The 20,146-nt window shown below is 47.5% G+C and overlaps 2 protein-coding genes across 14 annotated transcripts in view; one reads left to right on the top strand and one right to left on the bottom strand.

Annotated features, from left to right (window-relative positions):
* The window catches only part of HVCN1 (hydrogen voltage gated channel 1), a 36,698-nt gene extending 24,443 nt beyond the window's left edge, over nt 1–12,255 (top strand). For 8 of the 9 annotated variants that reach the window (XM_045459541.1, XM_045459535.1, XM_045459542.1 and 5 more), the window contains 5 exons: nt 919–1,200; nt 4,934–5,032; nt 7,473–7,704; nt 9,977–10,089; nt 10,438–12,255. In XM_045459541.1, coding sequence (XP_045315497.1) covers nt 958–1,200; nt 4,934–5,032; nt 7,473–7,704; nt 9,977–10,089; nt 10,438–10,503 — 753 coding nt within the window. In that variant the 5' untranslated portion in view covers nt 919–957 and the 3' untranslated portion in view covers nt 10,504–12,255. Of the gene's footprint in view, nt 1–559; nt 585–918; nt 1,201–4,933; nt 5,033–7,472; nt 7,705–9,976; nt 10,090–10,437 lie in introns of those variants that run through there. The other variant, XM_045459534.1, reaches the window with a different exon arrangement.
* Nucleotides 10,817–20,146, bottom strand: part of TCTN1 (tectonic family member 1) — a 28,700-nt gene continuing 19,370 nt past the window's right edge. For 3 of the 5 annotated variants that reach the window (XM_045459529.1, XM_045459532.1, XM_045459533.1), the window contains 7 exons: nt 17,754–17,888; nt 17,091–17,216; nt 16,616–16,701; nt 15,935–16,075; nt 14,617–14,779; nt 12,503–12,628; nt 10,817–11,920 (listed from right to left, as the gene is read on the bottom strand). In XM_045459529.1, coding sequence (XP_045315485.1) covers nt 11,777–11,920; nt 12,503–12,628; nt 14,617–14,779; nt 15,935–16,075; nt 16,616–16,701; nt 17,091–17,216; nt 17,754–17,888 — 921 coding nt within the window. In that variant the 3' untranslated portion in view covers nt 10,817–11,776. The remainder of the gene's footprint in view (nt 11,921–12,502; nt 12,629–14,616; nt 14,780–15,934; nt 16,076–16,615; nt 16,702–17,090; nt 17,217–17,753; nt 17,889–20,146) is intronic. The other 2 variants (XM_045459530.1, XM_045459531.1) reach the window with 2 other exon arrangements.

The following is a 20,146-nucleotide window of genomic DNA, read 5'->3' as shown; positions in this document are numbered from 1 at the left end:
TTTCATTATTGAACTTCATAAGAAACTTGCTATCTGGCAGGGCAAGCTGGGCAAAGGGAGGAGGATTATTTGTTTTTTGCTCTGAAGTCATTTGCCTTTATTTATTTATTTTTAATTTTTTTTTTTCAACGTTTATTTATTTTTGGGACAGAGAGAGACAGAGCATGAACGGGGGAGGGGCAGAGAGAGAGGGAGACACAGAATCGGAAACAGGCTCCAGGCTCTGAGCCATCAGCCCAGAGCCCGACGCGGGGCTCGAACTCACGGACCGCGAGATCGTGACCTGGCTGAAGTCGGACGCTTAACCGACTGCGCCACCCAGGCGCCCCAAGAAGTCATTTGCCTTTAAACAGCTGTCCATAGTGTACTTAAAACAGCACTGGCCGAACTTGGGAAAAAGCTATTTGCCACTCACATATCAAGAACTAATCTGTGGCATAAAGAGGGGGGCCTCACTTTTCCGTGAAACTCTGGGTACTTTTACTTTTGACTTTCCACACCCTTGCCCCGCCAACTCTCACCTCCGGTTTTTCAGGTTGTGATGTCTCTGAACCATGGGGCCACTCTTCCGGTATTTACACGTGGTGGGTATTTTGTGACTGAGCTGTGGTACCAATTTCATTGGTTATTGCCAACCAGACCATAGTGACAGGCCTGACGGGTTCTGGGGTTTCCTGTTGCCTCATCGGCACTGAGACCCCGGATTCCAAAAATAAAAGCACAAGAAACCACCGTGACCTCACGGTCTCTGCTTGCACGGTCCTCTGAACGCCAGGGCTGTTTCCCCCCCTGCCCCACGGCCTGGCCCGGCCTGGACCCTGCTCCCTGCCAGAGCAACGTGGGGTCTGAGTGGCCTGGACAGGCTCTGAGGGCCGTCCCCCCCCACCTGAGAACTTGCTCGCTGTCCCCCCTCTTCAGGCTGGCTCCCGCAGGGCCAAAGTGGCTCCGGCAGAGAGGATGAGCAAGTTCTTGAAGCATTTCACTGTCGTTGGGGATGATTACCATGCCTGGAACATCAACTACAAGAAATGGGAGAATGAGGAGGATGAGGAGGACGAGGAGGAACAGCCGCCACCAACACCTGCCTCCGGTGAGGAGGGCAGAGCTGCCGACCCGGCTGCGGCCCCTGTCCCTGCGCCCAGGCCCCCCCTAGACTTCAGGACCACATTGAGGAAGCTGTTCAGCTCCCACAGGTTTCAGGTAGGTGGGCAGAGGCCCAAGATGCCCAGGGTGGGGCAGAGCTGTCAGCCAAGAGTCACGAGGCCAAGGTGGGAGCCCGTCTCTGCCACTGTATGCCTACTGAATGCTAACCATGTGTCAGGTGCCCCGTCCAGCACTGGGCAGATCCCGTGTTGTCAGGGATAAAATAAGTCACAATCCAAAGTCAGTTAAAGGTCTAGCACCTGATGAGTGAATAAACAAAATGTAGTCTGTCCATGCTCGGCCAGGAGGAGGAAGGAGGCACGGACACCTGCTACAAAGTGGAGGAGGCTTGACAACGTGGTACTCCATGAAAGGAGCCAGACACAAAGACCACACAGCGTATGATTCCATTTATGTGAAATGTTCAAAATCGGCAAATCCGTAGAGACAGACAGCAGATTGGTGGTAACAAGTTGGAGGGAGGGTAGAATGGCAATGGGCTGCTTACCGGATATGGGTTTCCATTTGGAGTGATGAAAACGTTCCAGAACTACATAGTGGTGATGATTGTACCACCCTGTGAATGTGCTAAATGCCCCTGAACTATAAGCCAACTTAAAAATGATTCAAATGTTTTATGGTAGATTTTAGGTTATGCAGATTTTATGATACACAAAAAGTAAACTAAAGGGTAAACACTGGAGCCAGAAAAAAATGTTCCTGCGTTCATTCAGCAAACACTGAGCGCGTGCCCTGAGTTGAACAAAGCCAAGATGGGTCCCGTGTCCCAGACACATCACCCTGGGGGCTTCAGTCTCTAATTTTGTAGAGCGATCTGCATAGTGTAGCCCACGGCTGACCTCGGGGTGCAGTTAGGGGAGAACACGAGAGGGAGATGTGGACTTGAGAAAATAGCAAAGTGTCTGTTGGCATCTTCTGACTTCGAAAGACAAGCGCAGGTCGAGTCTGGCTGGCCCCGTCTCAGCCCTGAAGTGGGCAAGCAGTGTCTGGAAACATGTTCTGAGAGCCCCAGGAGAATTCAGGAGGCCCAGGGATACTAAGGAAGCATGCAGCCCCCCAGGTCCTGTAATGGAGCCATTTTGGGGACCCTGTTGCTGGCATCCTCCTAAAGCAAAATAAACCAGCGCCTCCCAAAGCTGACTTCCCTTCTGGAAGCAGAAACAGCCCTTGCCTCTCCCATCACTGACTTTGTTCCAGGGTAAAATAGAAAAAAAAAAAAAAATTTTTTTTTTTAAATTTTGGTCTTTTTCTCATTCTTGCGTAGCTTAGAGAAACGAAGCAGGCCAAACAGTCCAACGAGCCTTGCAGCTCAGCACTTTCCTCTGTGGCTGTGACAGGAAAGGAAACGTGGTATTAAGTTGTTGGGGTTGAAATCCCAAACCCTCAATTTCAGGAGCAGAAGGAAGGCGTCAGTTTCCCTCCAGCTGCAAGGGAAACCCTGGACCTCCCAGCTCTGGGAGGTCCTCCCAAGGGGGCACAGGGCTGGCCCCCTGCGCCAGGACCCCTAAGGACACTCCTACTGGATAAGCCTGACTGTGGAAACATAAGTAGAGATGCTTAGTCATTCACTCGACAGTCACTTCTCAAGCACACACTGCGTGCCAGGGGTACAGCAGCAGGCATGGCAGATGTGTCCCTGTCCTTATTCTTGAAGGACCCACGGTCTGTGGAGAGGCAGGCACTCCAGGAACCATCACCCAGACTGATGCTGGTTATGAGTGAAGGGAAGCCCTCTGTAAGAAAACAGAAGGGGGCTCCCAGAGATCCTGGGGGCAAGGAGCCACATGACCCAGGATTGGGTGTCAGAAGACATGTAGTGGAGGAGGTGACATTTCACCTGACACCTGAAGCTTAGGCAGGGCTGAGCTCTGTGAATGGGGAGGGGAGGAGCTTTCCAGGCAGAGGGACTGTGTTTGCAAAGGGCCGAAATAGGAAAGGACCTGTCATATTCCTGGAATTGAGAAGGGTCCACATCGGCTTCCGTGTAGCAAGTAAAGGGATAACTTGGCAAGAGAGGAGGTGCTGGAAGGTCATCTGTGGGCAGTGGGCAGCCATGGAAAGTCTAAATGCGTGGGTGGGAGGGAGTGACACAACTAGATTTGTAGAGAGGCTCAGGGAGACAGACCACCACGGAGTGGGGGATACCAGTGCAGGGGTTTGATCTCTGTCAGTAGAATCGGCATGCAAAAGGATTCTGGAATCCCTTTCTTGGATGCGTTCTCCACCTGTTCCCACGGTTTGAGGCAGCCTAGGTGACCAGATATATAGTTAATTGCCATCACTTCTCACACAGGATGGTACAAGGAAGGGAAAGAATATAGGGTGTGTTGGGCCTCTGTGGAATCCATGAGTGGACAGGGTGGCTGAGCTGGGGAGGACAATTGTGAAGGTCAAGGAGCCCTCGGGCCCCAGGGGACCACTAATCTGCTTTCTGTCTGTACGGATTTGCCCGTTCAGGACTTCATAGGAATGGAATCAGACAATGCGTGGTCTGGACGCCCGGCTTCTTCCTCCGCGTCACGTCTTCCCCGTCACTCATGCTGTAGTGTGCCAGTGCCGCTTCCGTTTTACGGCTGAATATTCAGTCTGCTTTTAATGTCTCTGTGCCTTGGTTTTAGACCAGACAAAGCTCTCACATCCCTTCAGCTCTAAAATAAAACCAAGGATGAAGAAAGAAAGAAAAGGAAAAACAACCTGCCAGAGGCTGGAATCTTTATTGAACTACTGAATTTGAATATGTGTGAAAACTTCATTACAGAGCAATTTGGCATGCAATTTTCACAGTAAACCATGTCACTGAACACTGTAATTACTGAAATAATTAGCTACGGGCTGAAGTGGTCAAAGGGTTTACTAGTCCATCCTCACACAGGCCTGTTGGGTTTCAGCCCTAAACTGCAGGCACTGCCAAGAAAATGGCAGATGAACTTGCGGAATCTACCCCCGAGTGTTGGATGTAGGAAGGGCCCTGAGGGAGGTGAGGGAGGGTCCACAGTTCCCGAGGGAAGAGAGGGGTTACACGGCGTCCTTTGGGTCTCCTCCCATCGCTGCCATTTCCACCACCGGACACCGTCACCCCCACCCTGCCATTAGAGGCCTCACCAGCATCGTCACTGTCACCATGCCCCCCCACCCCCGTTGGTGAGAGCACGCCCTCACTGCACCCCGCTCTCACGGAGCCCGCAAGATGGTCCTCCTCCCACCACTCTCTTCAGTCCCCAGGAGACCCAGGACTCCCTCTGCCCTTGGCCCCCTAACGAGCACGCGTGAGCTGGGCAAATATTCGCGGCTCTGGACGGAAGCTATTTCGTGTGTCCCGTGGACATCACTGTAATCCGGCTGCCTGAAGCAGGCAGTCCCTGGAGGCCTTCCATGACTCAGATCTGTGAGACAGATCTTTTTAATTATTTACCGAACATCTGTTCTGGGCGTACCCTGGCAAGAAGATCTCCAGAAACAGAAAAATTAAAACTTAAAAAACATTTTCTTGCCATCTAGGAATCGGCAGTTTGGCTTGAGAGATGCTGAGACACAGTGAATGAATACGAAGACTGGTGGTGACGGAGTGTCACTCAAACACACAGAGAAGCTCCAGGGGGACAGACACTTCCCAGCGGGTGGAGGCGGTGGGGGGGGGGCGGTGCAGGCAACAGGCCTGGCAGGCGCTTGACTGTGGGCCGCGGCCTCCCATCCTTGGCATCTTTACCCAGGATGGTTTCCCCTAGATGTTTCTGGCCTAATGTTTCTTGTGCCTTCCCTTGGTCTGCAGGTTATCATCATTTGCCTGGTCATTCTGGATGCCCTCCTGGTGCTCGCTGAGCTCATTCTGGACCTGAAGATCATCAAGGCTGACAAGAACGCCGTCAAGGTAGTGTGTCAGCAGCCCTTTAATACGGCTCAGTTCTGTTATCTTTCCTGAGGTGGGCAGAGTGGGGCAGACGGCACCCGCCTGGGAGTCGCAAGTCCTTAACAGAGTAGGTTAAGGTGACTGGGTGCTTTTAACCAAAGAGCAGAGAAAATGTCTTTCTTTCCAAACTGTAGATAAGCATTTACTACAAACAAGAAACCTTCTCATTTCGTGTGATGGCTCGAATCTCAAGTGGTGCTAGACCGCAGAGCTGGAGCCTGCTGCTGCTTCTAGAGGATCTGACCGAGAGAGGGCTACTGTCCCATCTTTAGGGGCAGACGAGCTATTTCTCTGCCTGTCAACATTCTGATGTGGTCCTCATGTTGGAGATGTGCCCACTGTTTATCCCCCAGTTCACAGCTGCTGCCTGAGCCTGCCCCAGACGTTTGTCCAGCCTTCCCAAGACAGCTGCTAGCTTTTCTTCTGTGGCCAGCCTGAGTCCTTCTGGAATATTTTTCCTCTCTCTCTAAACTTAATCACGGACATACCTGCTGTACTCACGCTCTTGTGCCTTTTTCTTCAACTTTTTATTATGAAAAATGGCAAATAAACATTTGCTGTATTTGCTTTCTCTATATCCACAAACACACCCATGTATTTTTGACCATTTGAAAGTAAGTTAGACATTAGGACACAAATATTTCAAGTTGCTTAAGTATAAGGTCCTTCTGGGGCGCCTGGGTGGCTCAGTCAGTTGAGTGTCCAACTTCGGCTCAAGTCATGATTTTACAGCTTGTGAGTTCAAGCCTTGCATCGGGCTCTGTGTTGACAGTTCAGAGCCTGGAACCTGCTTCTGCCCCTCTCTGCCCCCACCCTGTTCTCTCTTTTTCTCTCAAAATAAACATTAAAAACATTTTTTTAATAAAATTTAAAGGTCTTTCTCCTACAGAACCACAATACTATCAATTCCTGAAAAGTTATCAGTGATTCTATAATAACCAGTTTATATTCAAATGTCCTCATTTGTCCCAAGAGTATCTGTTATAATGTTTTTGTTATTTTTTCAAACTAGGATCCAGACATCTGATATTATACTCGGTCATATCTCCACAGGCTCTTTTAATCTAGAAGGGTCCTCCCACCTTTAATTTTTTCCCCTTAGGACACTGACTTTTTGGAGTCCAGCCAGTCATCTTGTTAAGTGTCCCGTGTTCTGGATTTGCCTGTTTCCACAGAGGTCCTTCCAGCTTGTTCCCCTATCCCCTGTACACCATAGGTGAGGTCCGGAGGCACAATTAGCAAGAGTTCTTGGCTGGTGGGGTGTTTTCTTTATAGCAGAGCACATCGCTACCGGTGATCCTCACTGAGACCACTTAAGGCAGTAATTGCTGAGCTGTTCCACTGTCCAGGGACACTTTCCCTTTTCAGTTATAGATAATCTGCAGTGACACTTGACTGCCATGCAAAAATCCTCTTCTCCAATTAGCGTCCACCTGATGGTCACTGTCTGAGTCGGTGAATACATTGGGGGATGCGAACTCAGATTTCCATCATTCATTTTACATCTAGTAGGTGGTAATTTTTATATATATATATATATATATATATATATATATATATATATATATATATATATATATATATATATAAAGAAGAGCTTTCCTTTTCCCCCCATGTGTGTATACATATCACTATGGGGGACTCGTGGATTTTTTGGGTGTATTCAGTGTATGATAATCATAGTCCTTCTGTTCACTGTTCAAATTGTCCCAAATTTGGTCACTGTGAGCCTCTTCAAACTGACTATATCTTTTTAACATAACCCCGTAGGCTCTGAGCATTTCTTGCTCTCTGGCGCAAGACGATGTCCCAGCTGAGTTTGTACTTTCCCTGTCCTAGAATGGAAATGGTTACTTTAAGGAAACGTAGTATTTATAAATAAAGATCTAGCAGTCCTCTTCAATTACCGTCTACCTGGGAGATCATTTCTCGTCAGTACGTAGGAGTCAGCCTTGGTCCTTTGCCCAGTGCTCCATATGGAGGTGCCATAATGCATCTGCCAGATGCCCTCTAATATTTCTATACTGCCAAGAATATAGAAGATCTTTTGTCTGTAAATGATGCTGCAGCGAATATCCCTACAACATGCCTTTGTGCACGTGTCAGCTTAGCTGTAGGATAGATTCCTAGCATTGGAGTCACCGGGCCAAAGGACATGGTTTTCAAATCCTGCCATTGCCCAACTGCCTGTCAGAGGGCAGGCAGGGCAGAGCCCCGGTCTGTGGTGTTCCGGCCGTATTCCCAGGCCAAGAACTGTGCCTGTGGAGTTTGGGGTCAAATCAATGAGTTCACTCTCCGGTGCCCGGGCAGGTGCACTCAAGGCCAGCTCGTCTGTGTGCCCTGCCCCAGCCTATGACCAGCCCTGGATCTGCACTCACTGTGCTGCCTCTGTCCTCTCCAGGTGTTTCACTGCATGAGCATTGCCATCTTGACCTTCTTTATGATGGAGATTTTTCTAAAATTATATGTCTTCCGCTTGGAGTTCTTCCACCACAAGTTTGAAATCCTGGACACCATCGTGGTGGTGATTTCCTTCATCCTTGACATTGTCCTCCTGTTCCATGAGCACCAGTTTGAGGCTCTTGGCCTACTGATTCTGCTCCGGCTGTGGCGGGTGGCCCGGATCATCAACGGTATGTTCCCTGCACTCCCGGGCTGCAGAGGGAATTGGAGGGTGGGCACAGCCTGAGAGTGGACCCAGAGGCCATGGTTCCTCCTCCTTCTGGCTAGCATTTTCTAGGGAAAAAGGGGGTGATCTGAGTTGGTTCCTACCACCGCCTCTGTGGCTACAAATCGACACGGCGTCACATGCTCAAAGAGGAACCACATTTCTCCTGTAGGCCTTGTTTTCATGATAATTAGAAGATATTTATAGAAGGGGTCAGACGAATGCCTCATTGGTCCCTACAGCTTGGTCCCCCGAGCACCTTTGTTGTTTGTGGTGCTTTCCCGAAGATTGTTCCACCACACCCCACCCACTGGGAGGGGTACCATCCAAAAGGGGTGCAAGTAAGCTGACAAACGCTGCACCCTAGATTCTGGCCCTTTGAGGAAGTCACAGCACTTGTTAACATGAGGAAGACTTTGAGAACTGTTTCCCAAATGGACAAACTGGACAGTTTGGGGGGGAGGTAACACCTCTTAACATGATGCAGACTTTGGCTCTAGACAGCACACTTGGGGAAAGAATGCTCTACCATATTCCTCATACACACCCTGTCGGTGCAGGGAGGCTCTGCTTCGGAGAAGCCATGTTTGTGCTGTTATTGGGTGGACACAGTGATCACCAACTGGTTCAGCTCTCCCTGAATGAGTCAGGTTGTTCTGAAGCCTGTCTGTAGACCCACCGCACCAGAATCCCCTTCAGGGCTCTTGTTTTTTTCACTGGAGAGTCTGATGTGACGTCTGGGTGGGCCCTCGTGGGGTGTCTGTTTCTGAAGTGCTACCAGGTGACCTGGGTGTCCAGACAGGCTTGGGAATCCCTAGACAAGCGTCCAGCCCGACAGACTGTAGGTCAATGCCAGGAGAGTGAGGCAGGCCCATCCTAGGATGTGCAGCTCCTTCACTGGGCAGCAGCGAGTCCCACCCCGGCCTTCCGTGCTGGCGGTGAGGGGTCACATCTGCTCCGATGCAGGGCTCTGCCTGTGGGCACTGCAGGCTCCCACAGGCTTTAGGAGCCAGTTCAGATCTGATTAAAGTTTATTAAGAATATTCCCTTGGGGGGCACTTGGGGGGCTGAGTGGGTTAAACATCCGACTCTTGATTTCGGCTCAGGTCATGATCTCACGGTTTGTGAGATTGAGCCCTCTGTCGGGCTCTGCACTGACAGCAAGGAGACTTGCTTGGGACTCTCTCCCATTCTCTCTCACAAAATAAACAGACATTAAAAAAAAAAATTAATTTGGGCTCCATCAAAGGAAATAAAGGAAGCTTTCCACTTTACTGAATATGCTTATGCTGATTATTTCATTCATCAAACGGAAATACTCTGTGCAAAGGTTAGCACAATTGAAATGGATCAACCATTACAAACTATGAATGACTCCGGAATAGTTACTACCCATTACTCTCCTAGCACACCACTGTGAGATGTGCTTTTACAGATAAAACCGAAAGCCTGAGCTCTGTTCATTTTCTTGGTCCAAATGGTAGCAGGGCACAGGACTGCCTAATAATGCGCACTGTTGCATCGCTATCAAATTTAGGGGCAGGACATGAAAGGTCTGAGAAAGCAACACAAGCTTCAACTGGATTCAGACAATCAAGAATGCTGGGGACCGGGGGCCAGTGCTCCCCGACCTACGGCTACCGAGTCCACACATGGTCACTCTTAGTTGGAAGGCAGAGAGCATCCCCAGTTGCTGCAGTCTTTTGAGGTCATGTCCCCACTGTGGCATGGGCATTTGGGAGCCACCAAATAAGGCCGATGACCCCCCTGTCAGCCAAGGCTTTGTTGATGGCCTGATAGCTGAACTGGCCATAGCTGTGGGAGGCGGAAAGTCAGGACAGTGACAATTCCAAGGCCAAGCTTGAGCATTTCCAGCCTTGTACTTTCGTGGCTTTTGTGTAGAGTGCTAATAAGCCACGCTGTCATGAACACGCTCTGTGTTCAGGAGCTTAACACTCACGTGGTCAGGGACTATTAAGGACTTTTTAGCCCATGTGGGCTAAAAGGGAAATCTTTAGGAGCCAGTTCAGGTCTGATTAAAGTTCCTTAAGAATATTCATTTGGGGAGCACCTGGGTACTGAGTAGCTCAGAGATAAACTCTGACCCTCCTAGTTCTTATGTCTTTAAGGGACTGACCATGCTGTCACCAGCTGGACACATTTATAAATAATACAGGGCTTTTTCCAAGTGGTTAAACTAGAAACCTGTATCACTGAGACCCTTAATTATTTTACAGGAATAATTATCTCTGTTAAGACACGTTCAGAACGGCAACTATTGAGGTTAAAACAGATGAATATACAGTTGGCCGCCAAGATCCAACACCTTGAATTCAGCTGCTCTGAGAAGGTAAGACCACAGTTTTGGGAAAATGCCACCTGTCTGCCTTCAGTTCTGCGCTTCTCCCTGCCAGGCCCTTGCTCGGACACAGCCCTCGACTAAGTCTTCCTTGTTCTTTCAGACTCAGGTTAGGCATCGCGTCCTTCCCCAGAGCTATGTCAAGTGTCCCTCCTCTGAGTACCTCCTGTCACTGGAGTCGCCCACTGGACCCCATCTGACTGAGGCAGGCTCCACTGGCAGACTCCAGTAGGAGTGTAGCATTCATTCGGCTGTGCATCCGGGGGACCCGCTGAATGCTCGCCACATCTCTGGGGAGGCTCAGAAGGTAAACTTGTTTGTCTGCTTTTGTAATGACAGGAACAAGAAATTGAAAGACTTAACAAGCTCTTGAGACAGCACGGACTTCTTGGTGAGGTCAACTAGATGCGCACCTGCTCCACCCCAACGAGAAGACCCTGCTTCCACGGGCTTGTGTCTCTGAGAGAAAGCTGCCTCTCCTGGGCCCGTTTCGGGAAGAGGTTTGGTTCGATGCCTTTGCCTCACCTCCACCCAGCTTGGATTCCGGGGTGGGCAGGTGGTAGGGGGAGGGGGGAAGGCGGGGGAAAGGCTTGCCCTTCCTTTCTTGGCGTGACCAAGAGCTTCCCATCCCGTCCTCACTCCATGTCACCGTGTATCATAAACTATATTCTCTCATGTTGACACTTTTGCTTGAAAATGAACGAAGCTGGACAACTACTAGTTGTATATAAAATTTTATCTCATCAGTGTACTTTTCACATTTCGCGTGTATATTGAGGAACCAGTGCATTCTTTCACATGGGCATTCTGAAAGACAAAGGAAAAAAGAAAGCTACCTTAGCTACCAGCCCATTCTAGAAAAGTCTTCTCTTCCCAAGCTGTTCTCAACAGCTCCTCTTGGTGCATATTCCTCCAGGGAGGTTGTCCTCAGGTACCCAGCCCCTCCTCTGCCGCATCTAGCTTCTAACTGGCTCTACCCAGTTCCGCCACCTGACAACTTTTTTCTCAATTACTGTGCAATTAATGTAGAAAAGCAACTCCCTCCCTCGGGACCTCCTACTCTATTCTTTCCAGCATCAACTGCTAGGAACTGCTCTGTGGTATCCTGTACAACCCACCCGTTGGAGAGCTCCAGTGCCGGCCACCGAAATAGCAATTAGACCCAAGACTCCATGTAGTGGAGGTGACACCGGGGAAAGATCCCCTCATGAGGCCCTGTGCTCTACTTGCATGATTTTGTACAGTTTTGCTATTTTTGTATTCGCTTCCACGGGACCAGTAAAGGAAAGAAAACCTGGGCTACAAACAGTGAGTATTTGTAAAATAAGTCATGTTGAAGCAGAGGATGAACACACTGGATGAGCCCTCGATGCCTGAGCTACTTCAGGGTCTGTCCCCTGTACCATCTTCCCAAAGCTGCAATTTGCTTTCCACACGTGGCCTACGTGCCGACAGTACTGGAAATCGCCAAGACCAGACGGTGCCCCATTCTAAGGTCACACTAAGTAGAATTTCCAAAAGGAAAAAGGAGGGAAGTGAGCGGAGAGAGGAGATGTGTGGTTTGAGGGCAACCCCACAGGTCAGAGGTGTAACACCACAGGAGGTCTCCAAGGGAGCCCACGCCCCACAGCACTTGATTCTAGAGGTGTGGTGTCATTTCCTTGATTAAAAACTTACGTCAAACAAAGGGGAAGAAGAAATTAAACGGCAGCTTGGCATTGATGGTTGGCCGAGCCCTGAAGCCCGCCTCTGCAGGTGCAGACACATCCACAAAAGTAACCGCAGTGGAAATAAGAACCGTTCTTTCATTTCCTGAGTTGGTCTGTAATAAAAAGAGTGATGTAAGCCCTGCCTTCCAGTGTGCTAACAAAGATGAGACATGTTGCGTTCTTTTCCGCACGTGACCGTGGTCAGTGCATCTCATAGGTATGCGGAGGACCCATCAGCCACTAACTTGGATGAAAGATACCACTTTTACCCAGGTTGTCCTAACCCATCAATGTCAATTGCAACTCAATTTTCAATGAATTTTAAGGATCAAATCTAAACAAGAACGCTAATGTGAATTCAACTCTTGTCAGAATTTTCTAACTAAATGACTGCTAAAGTGTTTAAATTTCAATAATTTTTTCACAGAATAAATTTTATCACACTTGAGTTTTGTCTGGACTTACATCTTAACCAATACCTTGATTTTTTTAAGTTTGTTTATTTTGAGAAAAGTGTGGGAGGGGCAAAAGGAGAGAGAATCTTAAGCAGGCTCCATACTCAGCGTGGAGCCCAACACAGGGCTCAATCCCATGACCCTGGGATCGTGACCTGAGCTGAAATCAAGAGTCTTGACGCCCATCCAAGCCACCCAGGGGCCCCTTAACCAATACCTTTGTACTCAAGTTAGACGTACCTCAGGAAATGAGGATGCAATTAGATTTGCAGTGACATTAACTATTTTAGCCTGTGGGTTCAGTAATGATCCGTACTTTGTCCACTTCACTTCTATAACCAAAGCCACTGGGAGCTGGCAGGAATCCTGCAAAACAAAATGCCATTCACCAGTCTGAACATTACACAACCTCATGTCAAACTTAATCTGCAGTTCAGTTTTAATTATAAAATGTTTCGCAAATTACAAAATGTTCTGAACAAGAGAGTGAATAGACTCTAGAAGTTCAGACGAAAACAGCTGAGAGCACATATTTTAAAGTACTCAGTGCTCCAAAAATATTTTAACACCTAAAGCATCATTTTTCCGTGCTCTCCCATTTCTAGAAAGACCAGCCATCATTGGGAAGTTGTGGAGATCCCAACACCAAACTGGAACACAGGGCTTCAAATGCCCCAACTTCAGCTCAGGGATTCTTTAGGGGAGAAACTGGCATTGGGTGGGGAGAGAAGAGAGGATGGGGTTATTCACAGAAATTAAACCTAATTGCAGATCACGTTAAAACACACCTGGAAGAAATGCAGTTGCTCTCTTTCCATTTATTTAATCTCATCAGTTAGCAATCAAGGTGTTACACAGGAACGTATAGAAATGAGTCTGTAAGTTGTCAAAGATACTAAGTCTCCTGTGGACTGAGAGCATTGCTCCCACAGTTGCGCCTCCTGAGGCCTCTGCCCCCAGGCAGAACAGGCCAGCAGCCTCCCAACCTTTTTCCTGCCTTTACATCTGGTTTGTTGGCAAATGTGATAACCACTGAAGCTGCTTGACCGGTAGAAGGGATTCCATTGTAATACTCTACTTCTGTGTGTGTGTTTGACATTTTCCCCACAATAACAAGTTTTTAAAAATACGCCTCTTTAGGGCATGAAAAGCTACCAAGCCTGCTAAATTTGGTGCCTGCCAAAAAGGCACTGGTGGAACTCCTTAGCTTGGAACTGCCTTTTAAGAAGTTTGCAGGCAAAAAAATCCCTGTGACTATCCTGTTATTAGAAGATGCGATACACCACTGGCAGAAACTGAGCTTATTAGCACAAGCTCTCATGTCTGCTACTGGAGTTTCCTGGAAGGGGAGTACAAAACCCACTCCAGGCCCTCTGAGCTCCCTGGACCAGCAAAGCCCTGAAAATGCTAATGCCTGCACTGCCTCTCCTCCCAACCTGTTTTCCCCTCTGAGGGGTCCTAATAACTGGATGTCTCAACCCAACTGCCAGAAGCCAGAAGCAATTTGCCTCGCTCCGAGGTGGCAGACCCGAGCCAAGACATAGCAGCTGAACAGCAGGGACTGAGTAATCATGGGTCTCTGCAGGGGACTCAGGAGGAGGGCCGGATCAGAGCTAGAGAGCTAGTCCTCAGCCCCATTGTCCCCATGCTATAAATACGCTAAGCAGATAATGAGAGGCCCGAGAAGCTGCCACAAGCAAACGCTGGGCAATTAAAGGATAAGATGGAGAGCACGCCTCCGGTGATGGGGACCAGCCCACGCTCTGACGGCTGAGACAAAAGAAAAAGGTGGGCAGAGCAATCACATGTGATCAGGAACCTTTCTGTAGCATGTCAAGTTCCATTAAACTCTTCAGGGAACTTTGGAACTGAAAGCTCTCACATGTGGGCTGCCTTTATAGACCAGGGAACGAGAGATGGGACAGCGATGTGGACAGGAGGAGTCTTTTTGTGACAGTCCTCATACTCCCCTGTCCTGTCACGATGCCTCACGTCACACCAGCAGTGATCATAGGAAGTCAGGATGGTGATGGGTGGTAGTTTCCACGTTTGGAGCGGCCACTAGGCACCACGAATGTCCCTCATTTAACTCCACCACCCCGTGTGGCTGACACTGTAGCCCTCACTCCCTATTTCACAGATGAGGAAACAGGCTCAAACCCTCAAAGGCAAGAGCGCTAACAAGGGGCAAAAACAGTTTTCAAGACCCAGGCCCATCTGACAGCAAAGCCTGGGCTCCGGCCCAGAGCCATCCATCTCCTCAACAGCTCCCCTACCTCCCCACGGGGGTGGGGGAGCAGTGGGAATAGGAGAGACCACTCGCGCGGAGGTGCGGCCTTCTGCTTCCCCTTTACCTTCGTGTGGGGCGCCTGGGTGATGAAGTGGATGGGTACCCAGTCCAGCACATCCTGGGCCCGGGAATTTCCAAAAGGGGCCACATAATCCGGGAAGCCATGGCCCTTCAGGAGGCTCTTCACTTTCTGCACTGCGAGCTGACACGTGATGGCTTTGGTCAGTCTCGTGGGAAGGAAGAAGAGGTTGATGCAATGAGGCTGTTGTTCATTCCAACAGTTTTCACCGGCTCAACAACACACGTGCCCTCTCCAGTTGGCTTTATTTTCTCACTCCAAACCCATCATTTGACAGAATCCAAACTGTCTCTAACTCTGAGAAATCTCGGTTAGCTCTGTACAAGCAGAGTTTCCATGGCCAAAAGTTTGGGAAATATTGCATGCCCACATCCCTCCTGAAGCACACTGGCATATTAGAGGCTCTCCTTACAGTAAGGAATCATGTTTTTAACTTTAGTTTGGTGTTGCTCAAACAGATTGATTGGACCACAGACATACCCCTACTGACTCTTGTGGAAATGTAGTCCCTGAAACTCCCTCAGAGAAATACTGGTCTAAAATGATCAGAACGAATAATGGAAATGGAATGTGTTGGTCTAACCAAAACAATGCTATAATTACCCTGAGGGGAGGTAGGGATGGGAAGTGTAGGGTAGGAGAAGAAAGGGGTAGGAGCCAAATCTTGGTCTTCCATAGTGGGGACTCAATAATTCATAAGACCAAAATATCAAGAAGCAGCATTACATAAAGGTTATTCACAGATTTGGGAGTAAGTTTCCAAAAACTCAGCTATAGGAACTGCAAGAGATTGCCTGCAGAGTGGGGGAAATGAGGGTAAGCCATGCGGAGCTGACATTTTACGTTATATGTATGTTTGATGTTAACATGGTAAAAACAGAGATCACATGCAGGCTTCCTCTCAATGGGCTTGTTGCACTATGTATATTAAATTTCAGAAATATAGAAAGGACTTTCAGGGACAGCTTTTTTTTTTTTTTTTTTTTTTTTTTTTTGCTGTGAACTCAGATGCTATGTATGCAACCTTAAAACCAAATCTCCAAAAGCCTTGAGATTTTTACTCTGCCACATCTGATAAGAAAAATGATCTAAACAATTTTCCTTTGAATCATGACAAATGGTGTATGGCTGTGAAAACTAAAATTAGAAAACAAAGGTACTGTCACTAGTGCCAACAGGTCACACTGGGGCTTTCACATGCGCTTGCAGGCTGATGGGGAGGTTTGACTGAGATGGGGGAAGAGTAGGAATGTCTTGTTTTCTGATCAACACAAGTTCCAAAAGAAACAAGTTTCTCTCTTACCTTAGCTTACAGCCAGATTGCATATCATAACCAAATAACACTGGGGTCCGGATCCCCTCGAGTGCTAAGCAGTCTTTCTCCGCTGTGCTTCGAAGAATAGTAAGTTGTCCATATCTGTTCATGGTCTGAATAATCCCAGATATTCACAGAAAGTTAAGGGACAATCACCCAGTACAAAAGCAGTCCGATTTTCAGGAGACAGTGACACATGTGTGACATGAAGTGAAACCCAAATATCCCTTCTCTAGGCATCTGCGATTTTGACAGTTATTTCCTGGGACAGAGCAAAAAACGGTTCTATTCTCCTTGATTAGGAGATCCTCAGAAGGAAAATCCTCAGAAACCGTTCCTCCTTTAAAATATTTCCAATTTTTCAAAATCACTAAATGTGTTTAAGAGTCTCTGTTTAAGTATGCAATTAAATATATCTAAAAGTCTGTCAACTTTTCTGTCTTAAGATTTTCACTATAAAACACGTTTCCCAGGGTCACGCTGTTTCACCCCCAACCACCCCACGTACCTCCCGTGCTCTGCGGCCAGACCCACCACCCACCAGAGCCAACCAGAGAAGTCCTGGCCAGAACTAGCCTCCAGCTCACAGGACTCCCAGAAATAAAGAGAAGAGTGACACACACAAGTGGACAGGGAAATCAACCTTGTCTACAGAACCAAAAAGGATATCCCTTCTGAGGCTGAAATCCAGCAGCTAATGGGAGCCCTACAACATAACCAGGGTTTCCACTGAGAGGAACCGGCTTTGTATTTTGCTGAAAGACAAAGAAGAAATGCCCCCAAATAATTCTTAATTTAATAAGGAAATAGGGTGAAAATAAAATGCTTTTCACAGTGAAATCTAGGATTTCCAACCAATAAAAGAATTCCTCCCCCCTACTCAGAACTATAAATATATCTGCTGAGTGTAGGAGTAGATCATTCTATAAAAGAACAAGCTCACATGGAAGAAAATCTTACTCCCAGAAAGGATAAGATACAAGGACTCTGCCTGATTTCCTCACAAACACATGCTACATAAACCCTTTGTTTAGTACAAATGGATAGATGGTAATACTTCTAAATTGGGATACCTTTTCCCCTAAGATGTTATGATTTCTTTTTATTTGCAATTAAATATGTGTACAAAATTGATCAAACCTACCTGAATGAAACGAATTTCAAACTTTTGCTCAAGTGGAAGCATTGCACTGCTCACTGTCCCCAGAAGGAGAGAGAGATCAGCTTTGGTTATTTCCCCTGCATCTGTATATGTGAGGCTGTACTTGACCTAAAAACAAAACGATACTCCAAATCCACCTGTTCCTGTTGCATTTCTGTAGCTGTATTAATAATTCAAAATACATATAGAAGGCAAGTCCTTTCCCATTTCTCTATTCATGGAAGCTTTTCTGTCCTGGCTCATCAGACTTCAGGACGAGTTGCCTCACCACCCCCAGCTGACAGCGTCATCTGAGCCTCTCTGTACCAAGTTACGTGTATTCCAAATCAGCAGGTTTGAGCAGATCGTGATCAGTCCATCTCCTCAGGGGAAATGTGGTAAAACAACAGCAACGACAACAAATTTTGGTATATCCTTGAAAGTCACTAGGTTTGTGGAGAAAAATCACACGTGATTCTTTCAGAGAGCCTAAAGAAGCATCCTCTAATGACAGAGCATGAAGGCAAGCAGGAGGGCAAGCCAAGAAAACCGACACATCAGAATGGGCCAGAGCCCCCTCTGAAGGGCGTCCAGGTCCTCCCTCGGGGCCATGCAGCCTGAGTCTGCCACACAGACTCTGCTTTCAAAGCCAAACTGGGCACCTACCTCAAGAACAACGTTAGTGCAGATTTTAACGTCCCCAGCCTCAACAAGAGTCTGGTTCACTACATCTGTGTCCTCCAGTCGGGCTAGCGTTTTATTCAGAGACTCCATGAGGATGGACTGAACAGTGATAGGGATCTGCCAAGTAAAGGAGATGGCTCACTGAGGACACCGTCCAACAGAGATGAATCGGTTACAGTAACGAAAAACTGGAGACAAACTCCGCCGACAGACTGCCAAGCAGGGAAAAGCATGCCACACAACAGTATGCATATTATAGTTCCACACTTGCAAAAATACATTTGCTTATATGTAGATATATTTACACAGAAAATACTAGAGAAGGATATTACCAAATCTTTCAAAGTGGTTATCTCCGAAAATCTATGTTCACACAAAAACTTGTACACAAATGTTCACAGCAGCATTCCTAACAGCCAAAAACTGAAAACAATGCAATGATCCATCAACTGATAAATGGAAAAATGTAGTATGGCCATACAAAAGAATATTATTCATCCATAAAATGGAATGAAGTGCTGATTCATTCCACAACATAGATGAATCTTGAAAACATGATGCTAAGTGAAAGAAGCCAGACACAAAAGGTCACATATTACATGATCCCATTTATCGGAAATGTCCAGAACAGGCAAATCCACAGTGACAGAAAGTAGATTAGTGGTTGCCTAGGGGTTGACGGAGAGGATTAGAGAAGAATGAGGAGTGCCTGCTAATGAGCACAGGGGTTCTTTCTGAGGTGATGAAAATGTTCTGGGTGGCTCAGTTGGTTGAACGTCTGACTTCAGCTCATGTCACGATCTCACATTTCGTGAGTTCAAGCTCCACTTCGGGCTTGCTGGAGCCTGCTTCGGATCCCGTCTCCTCTCTCTTTGCCCCTCCCCAACATACGCGCGCACGCTCGCTCTCTCTCACTCTCAAAAATAAACATTTTAAATTAATTAAAAAATGTTCTGGAATTAGGTAGTGGTGATGGTTACACAACCTTGTGAATATACTAAAAACTGCACAAATCACACACTTAAAAATGGTGAGTTTTATGGTATGTGAATTGTATCTCACATTCACATATATTCACCACCAGAGCACAGCTCCTACCGATAAATGCACTCATTCTGTACACACGAGCACATTCTGCACAGTCCCAGAACAAAGCTCCCTATACCCCCACACCCTCCCTGAATATACCCTTGGCCCACTTCACACCCAACTTCTACACACACCCTTACACACACACACACACACACACACACACACAGTGGTGGGATCATGGTAAGAGAAAACAGAGACAGATAAATCTTTCAAGCAGAATCAGGAAGCTCTGCTTAACCCAATGCTATTAAAGGACATTTTTCATGGGGCACCTGGGTGGCTCAGTTGGTGGAGTGTCCAACACTTGACTTTGGTTCAGGTCATGATCTCGCCATGTGTCGGTTCAAACCCCGTGTCGGGCTCTGGACGCTGACAGCATGGAACCTGCTTGGGATTCTCTCTCTCCCTCTCTCTCTGCCCCTCCCCTGCTTGCGTGCTCCTCTCTCTCTCCCTCCCTCAAAATAAATAACATTGTTTTAAAAAATAAAGGACATTTTTCATTTATGGCCACAGCCAGCAGAACAACAAGCAGCAAGCAATCCTTTAAATGGCTCAACCCTCTAGGGAGTTGGGCCTCTTCATACCATGTGACAAATCTGATGTTTGCTTTAAATGTCAGTGCTCAGAAATCACTGTTTCGGAAGGAATCTAACTTGTATCTAGTTGTTTATATTGCTTTGAACTTTGCCCTCAATCATGTACCATGCTGTTTATAATTCAAAATTACTAGGTATTTAAGCTGTCATTTTATAGATAAATAAGTAGTTGTTACACATCTGCTCCCATGACCAAGAGGACCTGTAACTGTCCTTATAAGTCAAACCTCTAGGAACGTGACAGGGTTTGGAAGCAAAGACAAGCTGTCATGTGACAACAGTGGCAAAAGGGCACCACCAAGCACCACAACACCCTCTGCATGACAAGCCCACCAATCCACGTAAGACCTACATAGGGAGTCCCTTGCTATGAGTTAATGAACTCCTCGGTTTACATCCTCAAAAGACAACTCTGGATCTCTTTATCTGAACCTACTGATCCCTGGTTCAGCACGAATCCTGGGTTCTAAGAAAGCGCACACCCTTCCACACCAGCCTGTGATGGAGCCATTCCGGTGGTATACAGACGTAGTTGGCAAAAACCAAAGGGCCCAGGTTAGACAAGCTTTGGAAAGACTGGTCTGGCAACAGCCACTGGAATAGTCACAGAATGAAAATGGTGGGGCTACTCTGGTTTCCTGAATGTCCTATTCAGTCCTATCCCACCCCCAAGCTACCCTGTGGCAA

The sequence above is a fragment of the Leopardus geoffroyi genome, chromosome D3 (assembly GCF_018350155.1).
Source record: "Leopardus geoffroyi isolate Oge1 chromosome D3, O.geoffroyi_Oge1_pat1.0, whole genome shotgun sequence".
NCBI classification, from domain to species: domain Eukaryota; kingdom Metazoa; phylum Chordata; class Mammalia; order Carnivora; family Felidae; genus Leopardus; species Leopardus geoffroyi.
Note: the sequence above shows the minus strand (reverse complement) of the source record. Positions and strands in the feature narration are given on the sequence as shown.